Source organism: Mytilus galloprovincialis, chromosome 10, assembly GCF_965363235.1.
Source record: "Mytilus galloprovincialis chromosome 10, xbMytGall1.hap1.1, whole genome shotgun sequence".
NCBI classification, from domain to species: Eukaryota; Metazoa; Mollusca; class Bivalvia; order Mytilida; family Mytilidae; genus Mytilus; species Mytilus galloprovincialis.
The window spans coordinates 46,453,130-46,476,612 of NC_134847.1; the positions used below are offsets into that span (position 1 = coordinate 46,453,130).

General features: G+C 31.8%; 2 protein-coding genes across 3 annotated transcripts; both read right to left on the minus strand.

Annotated features, from left to right (window-relative positions):
• Window positions 1-629: 629 nt before the first annotated feature.
• LOC143047655 (PEST proteolytic signal-containing nuclear protein-like) lies at window positions 630-10,564 on the minus strand. Of its 2 annotated transcripts, none has more exons than XM_076220841.1 (5): window positions 10,469-10,564; window positions 8,159-8,394; window positions 7,235-7,303; window positions 6,308-6,366; window positions 630-5,485 (listed from the first exon to the last, which is right to left on the minus strand). In XM_076220841.1, the coding sequence occupies exons 1-5, from the start codon at window positions 10,545-10,547 to the stop codon at window positions 5,365-5,367; spliced, it is 564 nt and encodes a 187-aa protein (XP_076076956.1). In that variant the 5' UTR covers window positions 10,548-10,564; the 3' UTR covers window positions 630-5,364. The 2 variants fall into 2 exon arrangements, with proteins under 2 accessions (XP_076076956.1, XP_076076957.1); XM_076220842.1 differs by having other exon boundaries at window positions 8,159-8,453; window positions 10,469-10,522.
• Window positions 10,565-16,430: 5,866 nt separating this feature from the next.
• LOC143047656 (soma ferritin-like) lies at window positions 16,431-19,479 on the minus strand. Its single transcript, XM_076220843.1, has 4 exons — window positions 19,125-19,479; window positions 17,972-18,118; window positions 17,283-17,408; window positions 16,431-16,740 (listed from the first exon to the last, which is right to left on the minus strand). Exons 1-4 carry the CDS (start codon window positions 19,227-19,229, stop codon window positions 16,594-16,596), a joined length of 525 nt encoding a protein of 174 aa, XP_076076958.1. The 5' UTR covers window positions 19,230-19,479; the 3' UTR covers window positions 16,431-16,593.
• Window positions 19,480-23,483: the final 4,004 nt, after the last annotated feature.

Sequence of the window (23,483 nt, forward strand, 5' to 3'; positions counted from 1 at the left end):
TTGTGTGTTCTTATAAACCAACTTAAAAGGCTAAATTATTTGGCAGTTGTCTAAAATATTTTTTTTTGCACAAAAGCTTTCATATTAAAACCATCCACAGGGGCCAAAATGCAAAATCACACTCCTTACTATTTATTGCCGCTATAGCCATGACATTCTGTCATTTAATTTGCCCAGCTTTTGCACCACAAATCAATCAGTTTTTCTATGAGATGTTTTATACCTGTTGTTTTTAGTACAAGTCTTTGCTCTGTGACAGATACCTGGTAGTGTCAACCATTGATATCAGGTCTAGGCTTTCAAGGGATTTCTATAATTTTCTTTGTGACAGATGATCCTTAATAAGATTTTCAAAGTTTCAGACCTAATTCACAGTATTAGGTAAAAATACAATACTAGTATGGCAAACGTTTGTTTGTTCTTGTTCTACACTCTTTTACCCAAATTGACATGATTCAAATTGATGAAAATAATTATCATTTTTCTCTTTTTACAGGTGGAGTTACTTTTTCTACTTTGCAGTTGCTCTCACTCAAAAGAATGTTATTGTTACAAATAGAATATAAGATTCCTACTTCTAGAAACAGAATTTTATAACATTTCACAAAAGTAGAAACAAACATAACTGATTCAAAGATATTATTAATTTATTATTATTAAAACAACAACAATTTGCAAGATTTGGATTTAAAAAATTACAATAATTACTTTTTTTTCAATTTCATTCATACATGTATAAAATATTGCCTTTACATGACAACTACAGTAAATTCTTCATGATTGAAATCAAATATTAAGTCAAAGTAACTTACAAAGTTTTGTTATGATAAAAATACAAAATGTTAAAATGAAGGTGTGTTGTGTATATCTAATTCCCTAAAATATGAACTAGTTGTTTTGTACATATATAAAGTTTATATCATGAAGACCTAAGATATCTATATCAACAGTTAATATAGGGAAATTTAGATAGGGAAATTAGATTTGTTGAAATCAAGTATAGGCTAATTTTTACATGTTATTTTTTAGGCGACTACAGTCCTAAAAATACTAATACTAATATTAAATGAGGCAAAGAATATCCAGGAGATAGATGAATGTATTATTGTTTTATTTCAATATGAAATACCAGCTGTTGTTAAAGATACATGTATATTCAACCTGTATACTTGTCAATTAAAATTTATAATACATAAATAAATACATATTTTTGAGTAAATATACAATTAAAAGAATTAGCTTAAACTATTTTTATTTTTAGTTTAACCAATAACCCCAATAACAAATTCTAAGATCTATAGATAATATATTCATTTAACCATATTTTATCCAACCTAGTCATTCATGCCTCGTGTCTAAAGTTATATTCATCTTACTCAATAAATGGTCAATTCACTCACTTCTCACAACAGTATAAGTATTTAAATGTGTCAAATGAACTAAAAATGATATGTGCATTAAGTGTCAAAAGTTGTATCAATTTATTAGATATAATAAGATGTGTTATGAGTACTAATGAGACAACTTTCCATCCAAGTCACAATTAATAAAATTAAATTGTATTTAACTTAGATAGTTTGTTTTGTATTGTTTTGATTGCCAACATTTCAGTTTAAGCAATAGTTTTGTTGTTCTGTTCTTGTTCATATTTTGGAAAACAGTTTTAAGTAAACAGTTCAAAAGTGGAACAAAACTTACAGAATGATAAATGGTTAAGTTTTCAGTATTTTTGTTGCCAATGGGTAATTACAAACAACCTTTTTATGTATTATAAACTTTTCATACCAATTTTGTTCTACATCATAGTTTACAGCAGAATGCATTGAGTGTGTAGGTAACGGTAATATCAATGGTTAGCTTGCTTGCTAGCTGAACAGTGAAGTCATTATTAGGTGAGGTGAACTACCCTCCTTTAAGAGTAGACTAGTCCGACAGATAACCAATCTATCTGTCTCTAGGACTAGACTACTCCGAAAAAAGGGTAGTATACCTAACCTTATAATTACTTCACAGTTCAGCTAACAAGCACGCCAACCAAAGATTCTACCTTGACCTAAACAATCAATGCATTGTGCGGTAAGACCACATTTGTTATTATTTTTCATCATTAAATTATTGTGATGTCTAAAATTTAAACAGCTTTGTGTCACATCTGTTTTCAATTTTTATATGTTACATATAAAAGACAAGAGTGCACACGCTGAAATGTCTCGCCTTCTATACTAATCATTGATATTATGTTGATAGTCCTAAGTATAAAGCTTAGTTTTATTACAACTGTCTCATAAACTTAACATTAACCAAGATAACTAAACAAAGACCAATGAACCTTGAAAATGAGGTCAAGGTCAGATGAACCATGCCAGGCAGACATGTACAGCTAACAATGCTTCTATACAACATATATAGTTGACCCATTACTTATAGTTTAAGAAAAATAGACCAAAACACAAAAACTTAACACTGTGCAATGAACCGTGAAAATGAGGTCACCGTCAAATAAAACCTGCGCGACTGACATAAAGATCATAAAATATTTCCATACACCAAATATAGTTGACCTATGGCATACAGTATTAGATAAAAAGACCAAAACTCAAAAACTTAACTTTGACCACTGAACCATGAAAATGAGGTCAAGGTCAGATGACATCTGCCCGCTAGACATGAACACCTTACCATCATTCCATACAACAAATATAGTAGACCTATTGCATATAGTATGAGAAAAACAGACCAAAACACAAAAATTTAACTATAACCACTGAACCATGAAAATGAGGTCAAGGTCAGATGACACCTGCCAGTTGGACATGTACACCTTACAGTCCTTCCATACACCGAATATACTAGCCCTATTGCTTATAGTATCTGAGATATGGACTTGACCACCAAAACTTAACCTTGATCACTGATCCATGAAATGAGGTCGAGGTCAAGTGAAAACTGTCTGACAGACATGAGGACCTTGCAAGGTACGCACATACCAAATATAGTTATCCTATTACTTATAATAAGAGAGAATTCAACATTACAAAAAATTTGAACTTTTTTTTCAAGTGGTCACTGAACCATGAAAATGAGGTCAAGGACATTGGACATGTGACTGACGGAAACTTCATAACATGAAGCATCTATATACAAAGTATGAAGCATCCAGGTCTTCCACCTTCTGAAATATAAAGCTTTTAAGAAGTGAACTAACACCGCCGCCGCCGCCGCCGGATCACTATCCCTATGTCGAGCTTTCTGCAACAAAAGTTGCAGGCTCGACAAAAATCACACTTGATTAAATAAATTTATGAAACATTTTGCATACAATAAACTATATTGTACATAAATTGTAGAACTTTTAGTTCTTCAGATAGATAATGTAAAAACAGCGTGGGAGAATTTACATAGTAAAAATAATCATCCCAGTAACAAGCAGTAGAGGATTTCATTATTAATCATATATGACAACTGTATTTAAAACTACCACAAGTGTTTAACAGCATTTAAGGGCATACGATACAGTTTTGAACCTGTATTTACAAGTTGATGAAAATTTGCATATAGGCTATTTTTTACCTGATTAAATCAAATATGTCATAAAAAATATACCTTCATGTGCTACTTTTTGAGTAAAATGAGGTCGAAATTTTGTATATTTGCTCAAAATTCAGATTTGTGTCCGTATTTTCTTTTTCAAAAGAACGACGTAACTTTTTTGCTTTAAAAGATAAACACAAATTGTTTTTTGTTAAATAATCGGTAATTTCTGTATTTTATAAGTATCATTGAAAATTATGTAATTTTTATTCCGAAATAACTCTATATTTATCAAATGTTCATGAATAGAGGAAAAAACATCATTTTTTGCTGCATGTTTATCAAAATTAAAAAAATTGCGCTATTTACAGTTTTATAAAATTTGGGTCACATAATCTCCTTGCAAAATGAAACAAATTGCTGTTTTAAAAAATAGGGGTCCATGCACTCGTTTTCAAATTAAATCAGTTTGAATGATAAAAATCAGTCGAATAATGCATCTTTTCCCCATATGTCATAGTTTGACGTCGCGAAAATAACATTTTACGTTAGCAACATCATTACCTTTCCTGTAACTGTATCGTATGTCCTTAAGCGTCTTTCAAAATACTTGTAAATATTAGACTAAACAAAAACCTTACATTAATTCTACACAATATGATCAATGTCATACAATTGAATTCAAATACAACTAAATCAAATGCCAAAGTTCTAAACTGAAGCACACTTGCATTGCATCATTTATTGTTTACTGAGCCCTCATTGACATTCTCAAATTATACCTTAAACTACATAATTCTAATTATATAATAATAAAAAATGTTATTCAAACTCCGTAATAATAAAAGACCATGATTATTTTTTTCTTTCAAAACTGCATCGTAATCCATTTAAAACATCAATGGAAACCATGGAAATGGCACTTTGAAAACTAGAATAATAACCCATAGAAGCAATTTTTGACCTGTAGAACTTATTCTTATTCTTGTTGTGGCCTCTTTCATCTCTTGCACGAAGCCAAATTACAAAAAAAAAAAAAAAACAATTTGATTAGGTTATTCAGCATCATGAAACGATATTGTGACTTTATCATTGGCTATTCATTGGGTCATTCATGACTTATAATTGTCAAATAGATGTACATTTCTTCAATGGCAACAGAGATATGTTATTTATTTAAAAAATAAACAAAACACACACGATATTCACATAAAAATCCTTTTTTGTCAAATTTGTTTACATTCTGAAGTTTTTGTAAAATGTTTGAAATGTTTATGTCAGAACAGGACATATGACGTCATCCTATTATGTGCAAAAGATTGTACCAACAGGTCAAAGACTTTCAATTTGACACAAAGAGAACATTTACCATTAGAGAAAAAGGTTTAACAACTCATTAGAATTGGATATTGCTTGCAATCAACTCGTCTCTTGTAATGTAATTAAAATAGTAAAATAAACTCACTTGTTATGAAAACTATAATTATTTAAGACTAACCCATAGTAATGATAGTTGCAAATTCATCTTTTCTTTCCAGGATCTCATGCATTTTATGATGAAAAATCCCTTAGAAGAATGGGCCATTTTCATTGTATTGCCTATTGGATGCATGTTTGAAAAGTCAGAAAAGATGTTTAGTCTGTGAATACATTTTACAATGACCCAAAAGAAACGTATCTCTCCGCACTACTCAAAAAGTTTCAAGTATCAAAAACTTAATCCCAACGATGTTCTACTTAATCTTTAAAAAAAGTATCACTTACACATGTATTGAAAAACTTTAGCAAGCGAAAACACAAATGCATAAGATTTGTTCATGTAAAAGAGATAAATCATGTTTCTCCTAAGTCTTCTAATTGTTTTTGAATATCTCTTTCTATGGCTTTGTTCCTGTCTACAAATCCTAATCTTCCCTTACCAAATGAATTAGGTCCAGCAGCTGTTGGTGTTTCTCTGTAAAAACAAAACAAAAGATAATAAATAAAATGAAACAAAGAAAAATGCATGATTTGCAAAATGGTCTAGAAAATACTTAAATGAAGGTGTTTCTCTGGAAAACAAAACAAAAGATTACAAAGAAAATGAAACAAAGAAAAATGCATGATTTGTCAAATGGTCTAGAAAGTACCGGTACTTAAATGAAAAGTCCTCAACAATCAAGTTGTTCTAAATCCATAGTGAAAATGGTTATAGCAGCAATTGTGGAAATCGAACTTAGATCTGTTTTTGATGGAAGGTAGAAATGTATGCAATTTATGGTTGATGGTTATGATGAAAAACAAAATCATTATATGATTCACTTAGAAAGGTTTTAGATGCTTCATTCAGGGGGATGATACCGGATTTGATGTTAGAGGAGGCACATAAAAGGGTTGTAATGGGTGTACCTTCATGGCGAATAATGGTTAAAATTCTTGCCAAATGACATAAAAATTAATTTTTGGTGCTTGACAATAAAATGTACACATTCTTTTAGATGATAAAAATATACATTAGTTTTGACGAATCACATTAAATTTGTTCACCATATAATGTTATTGAGACCTCTGACGAATCCAGATAAGGATACTTTGATGAATCATTGTAAAATTTCAACCAATTTGACTATAAAGGTAGCCTAATATGACCGTTTGTCGCCTGATAGTTAAGGGCATTGCTACCCTCACACAATAAAGAATGTGTTAAGTGTTGCAACGCAAAACAATATTTAGTATATATTGTATGTTTACTTAAGGGTATCTTTCCTCTGTTAATTTTTACAAAATAGCAACAAACCTGCCAATATTTTTCATTCTCATTTTGGCTTCAAATGGCATTTCTTCTTCCTCATCACTCTACAAATAATAAAAAAAGTATAATATTTTGTAAAATCTACATCATCAACTCAACAAAATGTAATGTCCCCATGTGGACATGATTATATTAACAACATATTCCATAAGATACTCACTCAATGTGACTGGGTCATCATTTCTTATATTCAAATATAATATTCTATCTCTGTATATATCTTATTCTAAGTCACAATATTTTAAAAATGGTTTTTTTATTAATTAAATCCTAATATTCTACCTTAATTAACAAACCAACAATTTTTTTTTTAAGTTTTACTATCCATTCAAAACTTATTTCATTCATTCTGTAAATATTTCCATTGCATGCTTTTATAATATTTGAATATGTCCATGCATAATCTCAAACATAAGATAATAACAGATCTCCTTGTTTTTTGTCACAGCTTTTTTAAGTTTGCCTTTGGCATGAATGCTTTTGTGTAAATGATTGTAGTGTCTTTTTGTATTTAGTTTAAACATATTTATTTATAGTGGATTAGGAAACAAGTTATTACAACTTACATTAATCCTTTTCCACTTTGCGGGTGTGAGTGCTGCCTTGTAGAGGCATTAGCCTGCTCTTTTTCAAATTCTACAAGGGTGTCTCTTACGTGCAAGAGATATTGCTCTCTCTTAAGTTGAGAGTCTTAACACAGGTCAGCCATTTATCATCCCCTTCTGACAAACTATCATTGTTTCTCAAGACCATACTCGCAAATGGTGTTAAGGGAGAGTCGAAAATAAAAGTTTTTTGTATTTGTTTTCTCATGTCTTTTATTTTTTTATTTTAACATTTCATATGTAAACAATCGTCTGTTTTGTGTTTTATTGTTATTTTGTCATTTTTCTGAAATTACTTTAATCATACCTCATCCTGATTAAAAGCTTTGGCAATAGCAGCTGTCTGCGGTTTAACTGGAATAGGCTCAGTCTTTTTCTGAAGAAAATATTGTTTTGTCCATTAATATTATAATAGCAGCAAAGTATCATCATAATTAATGTTGCAAAATTTATTTATGAATAATTTTTAAAAAATCAATTTTGGCAGACTTTACAGTTATATTTTAAAGAAAGACAGTACATTTGTATGTAAATATATATAATTTGGTTCAAGGTCATTGTTGTTTTTATAAAATTGTTCAACATCTTACAGTGGTATACTACTGTTGCCTTTATTTATTCACCCCTCATTTTATTGATTTTGTATTTACATTGTATCATAGATCCAATTTATTTGTTCAGTGTATGTTCACTTGTGTTAATATGTTTTTTGATTATGTCAAGTCATTTCAATATATATTTTATAGCGCGTCTTTCTATGTTGTGATGTTACACTATTATTTCAGATAAGGATGAAGGTTGGTACCTATTAAAACATTTAAACCTGCTGCATTTGTTTGCACCTGTCCTATATATGTCTCTGTATATAGATTATAATGTTGGTTTTCCTGTTTGTATGGTTTTACACTAGTCATTTTTGGGGCCTTTTATAACTTACTGTTTGGTCCAAAGAGTCAAGGCTCCGTGCTGAAGACAGTACTTTGACCTATAACGGTTTACTTTCATAAATTTTGACTTGGATGAAGAGTTGTCACTTGGCACTCATACCACATCTTCTATCTATATATTCCTTATAACTTCTTTTTATTGATAAACTTTTTCACCCTACTATTTTACTTTTTTTTTATGTAAATTGAATTTAAACAGTGTTAAAGATGATATGTTTTTGTGTTGCCTTTTTGCTGTCTCATCAATGTTGACCCTTTTTCCTTTAGACAATTATGTCAAATACCTGAGTTGAAAGTGATATTTTGACAGGTGTCGCCTTTATCAGTTGTGTTGTGTCTTTGCTGTTGGCTGACAAATCTGTCTTTTTCTTTATGCCAAAACTCATGGTTATTTTCTTTTTTTCAACTGGTGCCCCAAAACTCATGGTAATTTTCTTCTTTTCCACTGGCTCGCCATCACCTTTCTCTTCAAACTTCCTCTTCTCTGCGTTCTGTGGAGAACTTTTGACATCGACAGCCCCTGATTAATGGTAAACTGGGAAATTTGAAACACTAGCTTTTTTTTTAAAGATGAAGATTCTGTGAATGGGAGAAATATAAAACTATGTGAGCAGCTTATTGTTTTCAGAGGCTCTTTTAGTGGGCTTATTAAATGTACAAAATGTACTTTAAATGAAAAAAAAAAACATCTATTATTGTGGATTCATTACTATTCGTTCTGTAACAATTTTCAAGAATTTCTTGGGTACAGGTTAACCATGAATTTAAATGTTCAACAGATAACACATTTTCAATATGTTTGTATGCAGACTTTGGCAAATTCATGAAATGAAATATATACGAATTTGCAAGTTTTTCTCAATCCTCGTAAATTGGTACCCAAGAAAAATTAATAAATCCACAATATACAAACCTCATGATCTAATTTTTTTCAATTTTCTTCTGAATCAGATCAATACTATTATATATGTGTATGTTTTATTCCTGGATTTAATTACAATTACACTTGTTCATGTATGTACGTGTAGTACACGCAAGTACTTATGCTGCACAGTTACAAGTAAAATTACCTGCACATATATGTACCTCTGTTGAGTTTTTCGTATTTATAGATATTTTTTTAAATCGAAAAAAAGTATATGCATATTCTTCAGTCAACTTTATATTATTCTATAGTTTTCAATTCACCTTATCGCTAATCCCGGCTGACCCGGCCACTTGAACTTTTGACGCATACAACAATCACCTTTCCATTGTGGCGTCTGATTATTTGTTTTATGACGTCAAAATTTTACGGGAACCTGTGTGATATCCAGTAATGACGGACAAATAGCGATAAGGTGTATACAGTCACTATATTATTTAAGTGCATGTCCCAAGTCAGGAGCCTGTAGTTTAGTGGTTGCCTTTGGTTAAGGTCCATCATATTTGTTTTTTGTCATTTATATTGTTATGAATTGTTAAAAATTAATTTTCTTGTTTAAAATATTTCACAAAATATCCTTTGTCTTCCTTTCTACATGTAGCTGTCAGACTAGACATTAAAGTTTTTTTTTTGTGTTTGTATTTTGTTATCAGCTTGTTAGTGTCGTTGTTGTAATATTTGGTTTCAAGATACTTGAAAAGTATATATAGGTGTATGGATTTCCATGAAGTTGTATCACAAGCGGAAAAACTGTGGTGGCTTGTAAATTTGTAAAATAACCTGCCTGAATAAGGACTTTAAAAGAGCTACGGTTCCGCAGCTAGCCTCATTCAATGGCATGGCAAGCAAGGCTTAATTATTATTTGAACTGATGAACAGATAAAAAAATAGCATCATCAGTCATCATCATGATTAAGGTTCATCATAACAAACGGACAAATATGGCTTTATTTTCATGCCAAAAACTACTCTGAGTACAGACTTACCTGTGAAGTTGGACAAGTTTTAATGCCTGGCATCCACTAGATATAATAAAGTTAAATGCATTTTATGTTTCAGAAAGATAAAATCTCTTTTGGATTTTGATGGGCATTTTTTTCCTTCATGCAAAAGGTGTGAAAATTAACTAAGTTGTGGTACAACTATGAGATGTTCCCTCAGGTAAAAAACTGGTTTGTATTGTTTTGATTGTCCTTAATTGACATGGACAAGAGTTATCTTCACAACTACAGGTGAGTTAAAGTGTTTATCTGAGTCAGTGAGTGGACAGTATCAAAGTAATTCAGGTGTTTGTTTATTTTTACAGCTTCTGCAGAAAGGAAAAAAAAATGCCCATCAAAAACCAAGAAAGATTCTTAATCACAAAATGCATTTAACTTTTATATATCTAGTGGATGCTAGGCATTAAAATTTTCCAAACAGCACAGGTAAGTCTGTACATAGAGTAGTTTTAGAGGTGAAAATACGGCCTATTTGTCCATTTGTTATGATGTCTTTGATGAACCTTAATTTATTAGGACTAGTCAATGTGACGTCCGCACGTCTACAGTGCAACCAGTGTGGCTAATGAATGTTGATTCACCGGGAAAATGCATAACTCAAAGTTAAATTTTAAGTCAATGTGAAAATAAGGATGCAGTATTTCTAAATCTCCTAAATTATTTTCTACCTGACGCATTTTCGGCCATCACAAATAAAACAAGGGCGATAATCGTCAAGCTTTTGGACACATTTGTTTCAGATATCATTTGGGTCTGGTCGGAGGAGTTACACCAAAGACCAAAACGCAGACCTGAAAGGCCCGAATATAACTGAAAATATAAAACTTGAATTTTTTTTAAGTGGATTTTACTAAAGTTAAAGTAAAATATCTAAGCAGTTTTGACTAAACAAGAAATAAATGGACCTGAATGGACATAATAGTTCATGGTCTGACTTATTCAATTCTTTTTTGGGGGCTTTCATTGGCTTCATTGATCTGAAGACTACTACTGTTTTTGCAGCGTGGACTACATGGCCTGAGTGACTATTCACTGAGACTTATAGTAGTCTCAGATATTTACAAGAATACAAAAATATTTGAAACTGAATTTGGAGTGCATAATTTTATTTTAGTTTTAATCTGTATTTTAAAAAAATATGTACTTAGACTAATGATCCTGAATCCTGATACTATTAAAGGTCAATTTAGTTTGACACAACTGGTCTCTATGTGTTTTCTTGTTTCTACTTGGTTCTGTAGCTCTCGACAGTTTCACATTGTATATTTAGGTTACATTTTTCAGGCGCAGGATCGGAATTCTTCAGGGCTTAATGTTTCTTAGAATTGCCCTGAACTCTTTAAATATTCTCCTAATATATTTGCTGTTATCTGGTATCTCTTTTTTTGTTGGTGCAAGTAGTGTCTGGAGATCTATTGTGATGTTATGTATCTCCAGCTGTCCGGCTTCATTTCTTCTCGTTCCTGGTGGTATCTTGTACAGTTGAGTAGAAAGTGTTCTGTGCTATATTCTTCGCCACATTCGCAGTTTGGAGTGAGGGATTGTCCTATCTGATGGAGGTATTTTTTATTATTTAGTTTATTGTAGCCAGTCCTAAATTCCGACATGATTCTTCCTATAACTGGGTTCGGATAATCAAGTGAGTAGGTCTTACCTACTTTGAATAGGGATACATGTATGAAGTTGCCTCCCTGTTTCACTTTTGGTCCATCTACTTTGCCATTTTTTGTTTTGTTGACATCTTGACTGCACTTTTCACATCTGACATTGTTATGACGTTGTACTGGTCATTTAGACTTGAGGCCTCCTTTGCTGCCTCTTTTGCTAACTGGTCCGCTATCTCGTAACGTTCCCTGTTTTATTAGCATGGCCTGGGATCCAAATGCAAGATAGGGTAGTTTGTATGCCGCCTCTCATGAGAGTCCCAATGCCTTAATGTCTGTGATGGTATCGATGTAGTTAGTTGACTTCCAGTTGAGAGTCAAGATGCCAACAGCTGTCTGGCTATCTGACAGTATCTTTACTCCAGTGAACTGTTCTCTAAGTGTGTAAATGCAGTACTGCCGGTTCCAAGACCATAAGGAAAGCTAAAAGTATAGAGCCTCTGCTAGCTACTGGTCTTTTTAAGCTTTTTCCTTGGTGGTTCTCAGTATATGTTACTGTTCCTGCTCCACATGGTCCGTGGTTTCCCTGACAGGAGCCATCTGTAAATGCAATGACTGTTAAATCAGAGCTTTCTACTATTAGTTCTAGTAAAATTTCTTTGCTTTGGGCAGTTTGTTCTGCGGTTCTGTTATTTGAGCTTTCCAATCGGCTCTAGTAAATTGGTGCTCTCATTATCATAAAATCCACTCCTGTCTTGTAGGTGAAGTATAGATATAATGGATAAGCGTTGATTCTTGAAAAAGAAACCATGAGCCCGAAAATTTTTCTCTCTCAATATAACCCCAGTTACAACCCTCTGTTATTTTAGTACTTGTAATCTAAAGTCTGTTACATGCAGTTCTGTAAATAGTATCATATTTTCTAAATCATTTTCCCCTCAAAAAGACAATTTGTCAACTCTTACACGAATTTGATCAGTTAAGTCATCTCAACGTTTGAACTTTCAAAATTAATTCCGAAGAAATTACTTTTTTTTTACCGTGTACCTCAGTAATTATTAGATTACTGAAAATAGGGCATTCTTGTACTTAAGAGGTCAAAACATTACTGTTAAAAAATTGCTTCGCCGAGCGAAGCTGGATACGACTGCAGACAGCCAAACCCTGAACAGTTGGGGCGAATATGGATACAATATTCGCGCTTGATACAGGATGTCTGAATTTGGATTGTAATTAAATATTTGACACATTATAGGTTTATTAGATATGTAGAGAAAAAATTGTCACCCCCCCCCCCCCCCCCCCTCCTTTCCTTTTTCCAAAAATAAACTTTCCCTTAAGATATGGTCATAATCTCAATTCAAATTTCCAATGGAGTTTGTAACCATTCCCCATTCAAATACATCATAAAAGTCTTAAAACAGAAAATGACATACATCATCATGACAATCACGGTACCTTAATCAGCATTTTTAAAACAGTAAGTTCTAAAAATAAATTGACAGCTAATCACCTCAACTGCTCAAGACATAACAACATTTCTTTATACATAATTTATCAGGAGTGTAAGGGAGGTAATTCAAACACAACATTGTACTTTGTCCATTAACCAAGAAACCCTTGTTTTACCGCTCTTTTGCCCCTATTTTCTAAACGGTTTGATCCATAACTCCCGAAAGCCAATTGTAACCATCCCTTTTGGTAAAGAAACATGTGGTATAATTTCAGAGAGATCCATACAACGTTCCACAAGTTATTGTCTGGAAACTAGAAAAATGCGTATTTGGGCCCTTATTTCCCCCTAATTCCTAAACTGTTATGACCATAACCCCCAAAATCTATCCAAACCTTTCTTTTGTGGTTATAAACCTTGTGTTTCAATTTCATAGATTTCTATTTACCTACATGTATATTAAAGTTATTGTCCGGAAACAAATTCTCTTCGGACGACGACGACGACGACGTGATACCAATATACGACTGAAAAATCGTAGACCGTTATTTTTGTATTTTTCGTTATATAATCAAGAATGTTCTAAATAAACTGCCGAAATTTAGCCAAAGCAACTTGCTTTAAATAAATCAAATGTAAACGGTAATAACTACATGTCCTTTCCTAGATTAAATATTTCAGTTTTACACGGCAAACTCCACACTAATATTTACGACAAAAGGGATGTTTTTCGTTCCCTATTGTTAACTTTTCTTTTTGTAGGGCCTTCGACTTTAGTCGAAAAAGCGAGACATAGCGATCCTACATTCCGTCGTCGGCGGCGGCGGCTTCCACAAATATTCACTCTGTGGTTAAAGTTTTTGAAATTTTAATAACTTTCTTAAACTATACTTGATTTCTACCAAACTTGGACAGAAGCTTGTTTATGGTCATAAGATAGTACCCAGAAGTAAATTTTGTGAAAAAAAACAAATTCGTATTTTACTTATAAATGGACTTAGTTTTTCTGCGGGGAAACATTACATTCACTTTTAGTTTAAATGTCCTTTAATCATTCTTATCATTTTCTGTGCTTTATTTTGTAAGTCATTTGATTGTATAGCTCAAATTTTGGGTACCATATGATTGGTTAATAAAATTATCTTATCTTATATCTGTGGTTGAAGTTTTTAAACTTTCTTAAACTATGATGGGTTTATACCTAACTTGAACAGAAGCTTGTTTATGATCATGAGATAGTATCCAGAAGTAAATTTTGTAAAAAAAATAAATCCATTTTTTCCGTAATTTACTTCTAAATGGAGTTAGATTTTCTGCCTGGAAACAACACATTCACTCTGTGGTTAAAGTTTTTTTTAAATTTTAATAACTTTCTTATATACTATTTTTGATTTGTACCAAACTTGGACAGAAGCTTGTTTATGATCTAAAGCTAGTGTTTGGAAGGAAACTTTGTTAAAATTTTTGTACCCGTGTATCTGTATTTTACTTATAAATGGACTTGGTTTTTCTTCCAGTTAACATTACATACAGTCTGCAGTTTAAGTTTTTTAAACATTTATTCGATTCATAAACTATCCTGGATTTTTACCAAACTTGGACATAAGCTTCTTAAAATCAAAAGATAGTATCAAGAGGAATATTTTTATTGTTTTTTTCCCTCATTTTTGTTGAGCCTGAGATTTACAGCGAGATTTAGGCGAGACACTGGGTTCCACGGAACCCTTACCATTTTTTTTTTTTTTTTTTGGATGGTGACGCTTCGGCCTTTGGTATTGTCTTGTGGTGTTTATATTTCACAACTCGTTCGCTATGCCCGTGTCTGTTGTGATTTTTCATATTTTTATCTATGTATTTATGTATTTTTGGTAAATTATTTAGTCAGGAATATCGTTTAATATAACAAATTACCCAATACCTTTAATAAATTCTTCCATAGATATAAAGATTTGGTTTTGAAGTTTGGTTTTACCTGTAGAACACTTATTTCAAACGATATAGCACATCCTTATTTATAGAGACCAATGCTTATATACTAAATAAATATTTATATGTCACTATTATTGTTGTTGTTACCAATTATGTAAATCAATTGTATCTGATTTTATGGAGATGTTGTCAATAAACTTATTCTAAAAGGTTACCAATTCAACACTCTAATTATATGTAATTAGATCTTTGAATATTGTTTTTATTGGTATAAATATTGTTTTGTTGTCAGTAAATCATAAGCAAACTAAATATTATTGTTTTATACATATGCACTTTTATGTTTCTACGATCTTGTAGATACCTGTATCTTGGCATTGCAGTCATGTTTCCTAGACTGTTTATGGCGATTTTGTACTAAATCCATTAGATGATTACCGATTGATAATTATTTCTTAGCTGCATGATCTGTTGTACAGGCACATCCACACAGAATGTTGCAGTATTCAACCTGATGGCAGGATAGTGGTGTTGTAAAGAATAAGAAAGAACGTGAGATGTGCCTGTACCAACAGATCATGCAGCTAGGAAAAAATTATCAATCGGTAAGGTTTTTCATTGGTTGATATTGGCTTTAAACTAGGTGTCAATGACTAGTCTCAGATCTGTACATAAAGTGTCTTTATGTTGTTGGGATGTACAAGTACACTGTTTTTGTTATATGTAGGCAGGTCTTTTGTATCCATCTTATGAAAAAAGCCCCTTTCAACTCATCTTCGCTAGCCAAGGGTTACGATCCACTCCTGTTCTCTTCACAGAAGTGGATCATAACCCTTGGCTAGTGAAGATACTTTCAACTGATTTTTTCAAGTTCTTTCTTATTCTTTACAACACCACTATCCTGCCATCATGTTGAATACTGCAACATTCTGTGTGGATGTGCCTGTACCTAGTAAGGAGCCTGTAGTGCAGTGGTTGTCTTTTGTTGCTGTGTTATGTATTTGCTTTTCATTAATTTTTTTGAACATTTGTTAATTAGGCTGTTAGTATTCTTTTTTTATATGTCATTTCAGGGCCTTTTAAAGCCGACAATGGGCTATGGACTTTGCTCATTGTTGAAGGCTGTATGGCAACATAGTTTTCTCATTGGCAATCATACCACATCTTTTTTTTTATATTTAACATGAATTGACCTTAACAAAGTAATTTAATTTCAACTTCATCGTAACTAGATCAGTGCTGCTACACATTGTACAAGTCAAAGTTTTGTAGTTTGGTCAATTAGATAACCATGACGAGGAGGAGTTACTAATTAATACTCTCACTTGACAAAAGTTAATTTGGATTGTACTTTCAATTTCTTTGTCAGTCCATGAATTTCATAACAGAAAGCAAACAACCAACTTGAAATAACATATGAACACCAGAATATAACAGTATTAAAAGATGCAACCAAAATTTCTCACAGTTACTGTGTGTATCAAATACATATGCAAGGGGTGTATTGGGAACTTTATTTCAATGTACCAGTAAGTTAAACTAGTCAACATTGCTACGTTATAGTTTGTGTGAGATAATGCCCTAGGAAAGAATTAAAAATTCCAACCTTTCCAAAAACACATTAACACATAAAACAAGACATAGTAAAATTCTTATTTCAATTTTTATTTTGCTTTTCTCAAATTTTTTTGGTCCAATTGTGACGCTTTAAAACATTAACTCAAAAAAGTCTTTATACATTTCATAGTAGATTTAAACAAATATTTAGTGAACAAATTTTGCTATATTTGGACCATTGTCTGATGGTTTAAGAGTCACCGTTGATGCTCTCTTTGTCATACATGTACTCCCCAAGACCACTTCCAACACGTTTGAGCTGGGTGATGTGATCAGAGATTTCCTTGATGGCGTTCACTTGTTCTTCCAAGTATTCAGACTCCAGAAAATCACACATCTGAAATAAGATTATAAGCATTATAATGTATTAGTCTTCAGTTAAAAAAAATTTATCCTTCAAATTGTGGTTAAATATCTTCTAAACTTTTCATTCATATATTCATCTAATTTCCTAGCAAGTTTGCAACTCCTAAAATTAATTGTTTACCATACATAAAGTTTATGTTTGCTTTATGGCATGTATGAAAATACAATGAACAACTTGTTATATGTGTGGATCATAATTATAAAAGTGCAAGTCTTCACTGATAAATATAATTCACTTTTAATTATAGACCTTTATACTTCCTTAAATAACTTGGATTTTCACACAAACATATACATGTATTATATTTGATTTTAAATTGTTTTTAACAAAAACTCACATGATAATTGTTTCTAAAAGTACATTTTTTTGTACTTATAATTCATTGGTATTTTGTAAATCATTTTACATTGGTAAATTAAATTGAGAATGGAAATGGGAATATGTCAAAGAGACAACACCACCACCAAAGAGTAAATTACAACCGAAGGCCACAAATGTAAATAAATGTTCACCTGAGCATCATTATGTGAATCAGCTGTTTTGTGAAGATCCAGTAGAGATTGATTGACACTCTTCTCCAAGGACAAAGCAACCTGCATAGCATCAAGGGCTGTTCCCCATTCATCGCGATCAGGTTTCTGTAAAACAATATAATATATATATACAACTATTTATAGCCATCATATGCATTGGTCATTTTGGTAGCAAAGGTACATTGTACATTTTACACATGTAACTATGTTCAAAACAATATAATGACTCTCTTATATCATGAATATAGAAGAACAATCTTTTTTCAAACAACAGCAAATTTTATTTACCAAACTATCCCTCTTGTTAATCATTTGTAAATAAGTTCTCATTTAAGCATAAATTCCAAGTGAAAAATGATATGTTTTCGGATCACGACTTTATAAACAATGACATTTACACAACTAAATCGCTGTAAGATTGGTGATTACTTTGGACATTTCTTTTTTTTTTTAATGTAGCAATTAGGATGCATTAAAAAAGTTAAATATGAATAATTCTCAAGAATGTATATATTATTTAAATATTTTGCTTTGTAAATTGAAAGAGATATTAGTGTGTACATGATATTTTCAATGAAACCACCAGGAAAATGTTATACAAATTTTAGTCTGCCAATCTCTGGTGTACATATGTCATTAATTACACATTACAGCTAAATTGAAAATACCTTGATGTCCTGGAGAACAATTCTACCACCTCTCTTGTTCTGATATTTCATGAACTTTTCTGCATGTTCACGTTCTTCATCTGAAGATTTCTTGAAGAACTTGCTGAATCCTGGCAATGCCACATCATCACGGTCAAAGTAATATGACTGAAATATAATATTAAATCAATTAGGAATATATACATCTTTTAAATGATGTTTTATGCATGTAAGAACTCCTGGAGCCTTTATTTGATGAAAGCAAAACTTTTTTTGAAGACATTTAAAGGTTGGGAACAGTCTCCCAAATGAGGTGTATCCCTAAAATGGTGCTAAATTGATGGACTGTCCCTCAGATAAGGGGTCATTTTTTGTTATAGAAAGAAAAAAAAAAACATGCAATTTTTAATTTAAAAGTAGGAAATTTCATTATATTTGGAACAAGTTTTCTAAAAAGAGGGGTCCAATTATTTTTAAGAAAAAGAAGATACAAGTCCAGGAATATTACAAAATTCTTGGACATGTTTTGAATATATATTACCAGATAGATGTATAGTTCTTTGGGAAAAGGTTTTTCAAATAATCTAAATATGTACATGATGTACTAAAAACGTGTATTTTTACAAACAAACAGTACTAAAAAAGTGTTTTTTTTTTTACAAACAAACAAAAATTATCATTTGAAATGTATACCCCTCATATAAGGGATAACAGTTATTCAATACATTGACAGTTACCCTTCATTGGAGGGATCGTTCCCAACCTGATTATTTTTTTCTTAATTTTATAATCTATACCTAGATAAATTGTCTCCCCTTTTAAAATTTTCTCTAATATATGTCAATTGTTATTTATTGACAAAAAATCATTGTATAAAATTTCAAAGCCGCATGTGTCTGTGATTAGTGAATAAAAAATCCTCCTGTATCTATAATTTTTAGGGTGTATCCAACTTTACTTTATCACTCACAGATCACGAGTTTACAAACGTGTAGGTCAAAAAGTAGAACTTTCAACCTATTACGCAGGTAATCGATTATTGTGTAAACAAGTATTAGCGTTGTCATTCGATATGACAATGAATGTTAGATAATTACATTGATATCTTATGTGTGCACATTGTCCTCAAATGTGTGCATTTGTTATAAATAAATTGTAAATGACCTTTACTCACCATCGACTGGTAACAGTAACTGGCATACAACTCCATGTTGATTTGGCGATTGATTCCTGCTTCGCTCTCGATGTGGAAGTTCTGTCGTGGTTGACTCTGTGCCATTTTGATGTTTCTTGATGTTTTCAAATAAAAATATTTAAATGATGGTAAAAGTATAGATTCGAGTTAGTTTGCCCGTACGTTCACTGACGCAGCAACACAAAATTTCCCGATATGCTTCTTCCGGCAGTATGCTCGTCCCTATATACTAACTTGTGACGTAGTTTTCAACCAATGACTATTGAGATTTTCGTCTTATCATATTATCATGTGACGGAAGATTAACCAAGCTTTATTATTTATACACGAAATAACTACGATCTGAAAAAGTAATTTCAAATATAAACATTTTATATAACATATTAAAATAAAACTTATAAAAAAAAACATTCTGCTGTTGCTATGCTTCTTCCCTCACTTCTCCCGAATCGTGTAAATTTCTTCAAGGATTTGTATAGTAAGATACAAATCCTTGATTTCTTTTTTAAAGTCTTAATTTGACTTGATCGAAATGTTATTTTCCTGTTATGGTACAGACGGTCTTGTGTTTTTTATACTATTTGAAAATAAAAGTAACATTTCAGTTTTGAGACATAACTTTTCTTTGATTAATAAGTAAGACTATTTTTGGGGTATTTCTCTAATACAACAATCGAGACTCGGACAACAATGTATATATTTTCTTATACATTAATGTATAATACAAGTAACTTTCTGTTAACAGAAAAAATATAAATGGAAAACATGTATCGGCACGAGGATACTTTTATATATTCAAACAAATGTAAAGTAATAAACTGTGACTTTTTTTCCTGTTATTTTTGTCGTAATTTCTCGTTATAAGTGACTTTCCGTTCGTCAACTTTCGTCTCTTCTTGTCCTCGCATACGAAAAAGCATCAAATGTTGGTTAATGTCTACATGAGAATGCTCAAATTAAACAGTGCTATATTATAATTGCATATTTATTTTAAATTAAAACTCGACAATATTAAGCACAACGAACTTAGATGGGATACTGGTTTAAGAGGTATTGCATTAGTGAGTGAATCCATAAAAATGTTAGGAATTTTGGATTGAAATTTGGATTGGTAATTAATTTCAAAACTTTAATAGTTTTGCAAAAAAATAAGAATCTCAGACACTGTCTTTGTTGTTCTTGTAAGTTTTGCTTTGCTGTTAATGTCAAGTAGCATTTAAGATACACTGCTGGTGTTGTGATGTCTCTTGCAAACATATCGTGCAACTCTTCTTTGCACTTGTTCCAGTCTTTTATAATTTTTATCATCTGAATTGTGTTGATATAAAATGTGCAACACTATTATACTTTTGATCAAAATATTGGTAGTTATATAGTTGGGACTATTATATTTTATGCCCAGTACTGTTATAGTATCAGAGCCGTCCCAAAGCATACTAGTATAGCTATTTCCCGGCTCTATTAATTTTGCTATTAATTTTAGGTTTCTCCTGGTATTATTAATATAGATATTGATTTGCATTTGCTGCCGATTGTTCAATTTGAGATCTGCAGAAAATGTAATGCCTAGATATTTTTCTGATCGGACTTGTTCAAGAATGTGAACATGCAAGTTGTGATTGAAATTCACTACACACCATTTCGTCTTATTTTAAGAGAATTACAATACAATATATAGAACATGACAGCCATTTGCTGGCTTAGATGAGGACGTTTTGGTATCGAATCCTATCATATGTCAAACTCAAACTGAAGCTCTTAAATTGTTTTGAACTGAGGTCTTCAATCACAATAATTTGTGGCGTATTAACTGAGTTAGGCAGCAACCATTTGATTTTCTGGGGGGGGGGGGGGGGGGGGGGGAGGGCTATGTTTTTTTTTGGAAAAAAAAGTTTGTTTCCAGTTTTTGGAGAAAAAAATAATTTGTTTTTGATTCTGAGAAAAAAAAAATTGTTTGTTTCACCCTCAGCTGCCACTATATGTAATGCTAAAATTGAAAGAAAAAAATTGTTTTCGACTTGTCGCGAAAAAAATAGATTATTTTTCGCCGCAAAAAATTTGTCCAGAAAAAAAACCATAGCCGCCGCCCCCCCCCCCCAGAAAATCAAATGGTTGCTGCCTTAGTTAACCCCTAGAATCATGTCTCTTTCAAATTCTACTTTTTTTTTTTAAATTTCTCAAAATGTCGATTTAACTTCCTCCCTTTATAAGCAATTTGTTTCATTCCAATAAATTTATATAAGTTTGACGATGGTGTACTGAGCATTTGTATTTCAAGCAATACAGCTTTCATACCGAATATGCAAATTTTCCATTTCTTAAAATCAGCCTAACTTCTGTTATGTCATTTGGTCTTTGATGGAGAATCCTACTTAACCTTCAATATTCTGGATTCGCATCTTACTTGTATGTTATATTTACCGCACCATTGTTTGTCATGATAGCTAAGTTTTATATATTTTATTTCATGTTTTTCCAAGCATCTGATAGTGATAACCATTTATTGTTTAACCCATACATAACATTTTCAAATCTCTATATTTCAATCATGTACGCCATTGGGTAGCTGCAGAACCATAACCCCTATGGTCCTTATTATTATGTTTCTTATTTTGGCTGCGACCATATGAACTACCGCCAATTACCAAAAACAGATCATAAGTACCAAAGAACTACGGTTCCGCAGCTAGCCATAGGGCTACGAATAGGACATTGTCAATGATACTAGTACTAAATTATAAGATTGTCAATCCTTCGATTGAATATGATTGCAGAAACCATTATGGTATACATCTCATTATCTGTACACGTTGAACAGAAGTACACAAATAAGCATTTATATGAAATTTAGTTTTGGAGATGTAAATATTTTACTGAAATGTAAAGGTCAAAGTCTAGGGTCAAATAGTACATGCATATTCTGTATGACGAGAACAGGAATCTGCTTTCTACAAGACCAGTCATATGAACAACAGTCCACAGGAACACACTAAAGATATAGGCTTCACGGTAAACAGTAACAATCAAAGTCCAATGTCATTTTCTAGAATACCCGTTCCACCTAAACATGTGACACGTTTATATAATTCGTCCTGACGTATTTAGTCTATTGTTATTTATTACATTTAAAATGTGACAGCAAAATCTTTGTCGTATATTTAAGTAGCTTAATTATTTTTAAATATCAATGACTCTATCACGAGACACTGTTTATATGTATTTATATATATAGATACTGTTCGATCCTATATATATATAATCGTTGAAGTCATATAATTATCCATCTTTAACTTTAAGATAAGGTAATTCACAAATAAAATACCCTGGCCACATATAAACATCCAATGACCGCGTAAAAGGTCGAATACAATAAAATGGAATGTATTCCCTATGCAGTGGCGGATCATTTGTTTGCCTCGGAGCGCTCAGCAATATGTTTACTGTGTGTTCATGAGCATATGTTGTATGGTCGCCATTAAAATTACTATCCAACAGTTTCTAAATGACAACGAATGTGATGTTAGCATCTTTATAGGTCAACGAATGCGGCCCGCGTCAACAATTAGACAAATACATACCGATAGACAAACATGACACAATGTAAAACAATTCAAACGAAAAAAACAACAACCACTGATTTATGACAAAACAATAAACTATAACAAATATAACCTAAATTACAGGCTCCTAGCTGACTCGGGGAAAATAACAAATAGAATGTGGCAGGGTTAAACATGTTTATGAGCCCCTCCCCCTCAGCCCTCCCCATGACCACAAATTAAAGTAAATTTCATCGATATGAAATGTAAACGTCGACCGTTTATTCAATGAATACACGTTCTGTTGTAAATTGTTTTGTCCGTATTATTTAAAATCATCAACCGTGAATTAAGAAAGTTATATAATAATTTATATAAATAGTGTATACACTATTTAAACAAACATATCCTGGTTTTAGTGACTAGGATGTAGAAAAGGTACACTACGTTATCCATGCAGGTTTCTTGTTGGTTTCGTCATTATTGGTCACAATCTCTGAAGTCACGTTCGTATGTAATCATTTCATAAATAATTGATGTTGGTCTTGTGAGTCCAGCCACGTGCCAATGTGACTGTCTTGTGTATTAAGTTTAGTCATACTGTAAAAGTTAAGGTTCAAGTGTGTATTGCAACATATTGGGATTGTCTGATACTGTTCGGTCCTATTTAGATAAAGGATCAACAAGCATGACAAGTTATGAAGTGTTTCATAACAATAAAATAGAGAAAGTTGACAATTGCGAAAAACAATTTTAAAGAGGGAGTTAAAAGTAAGCTTTTAGTTTTATGTAAGAGAAT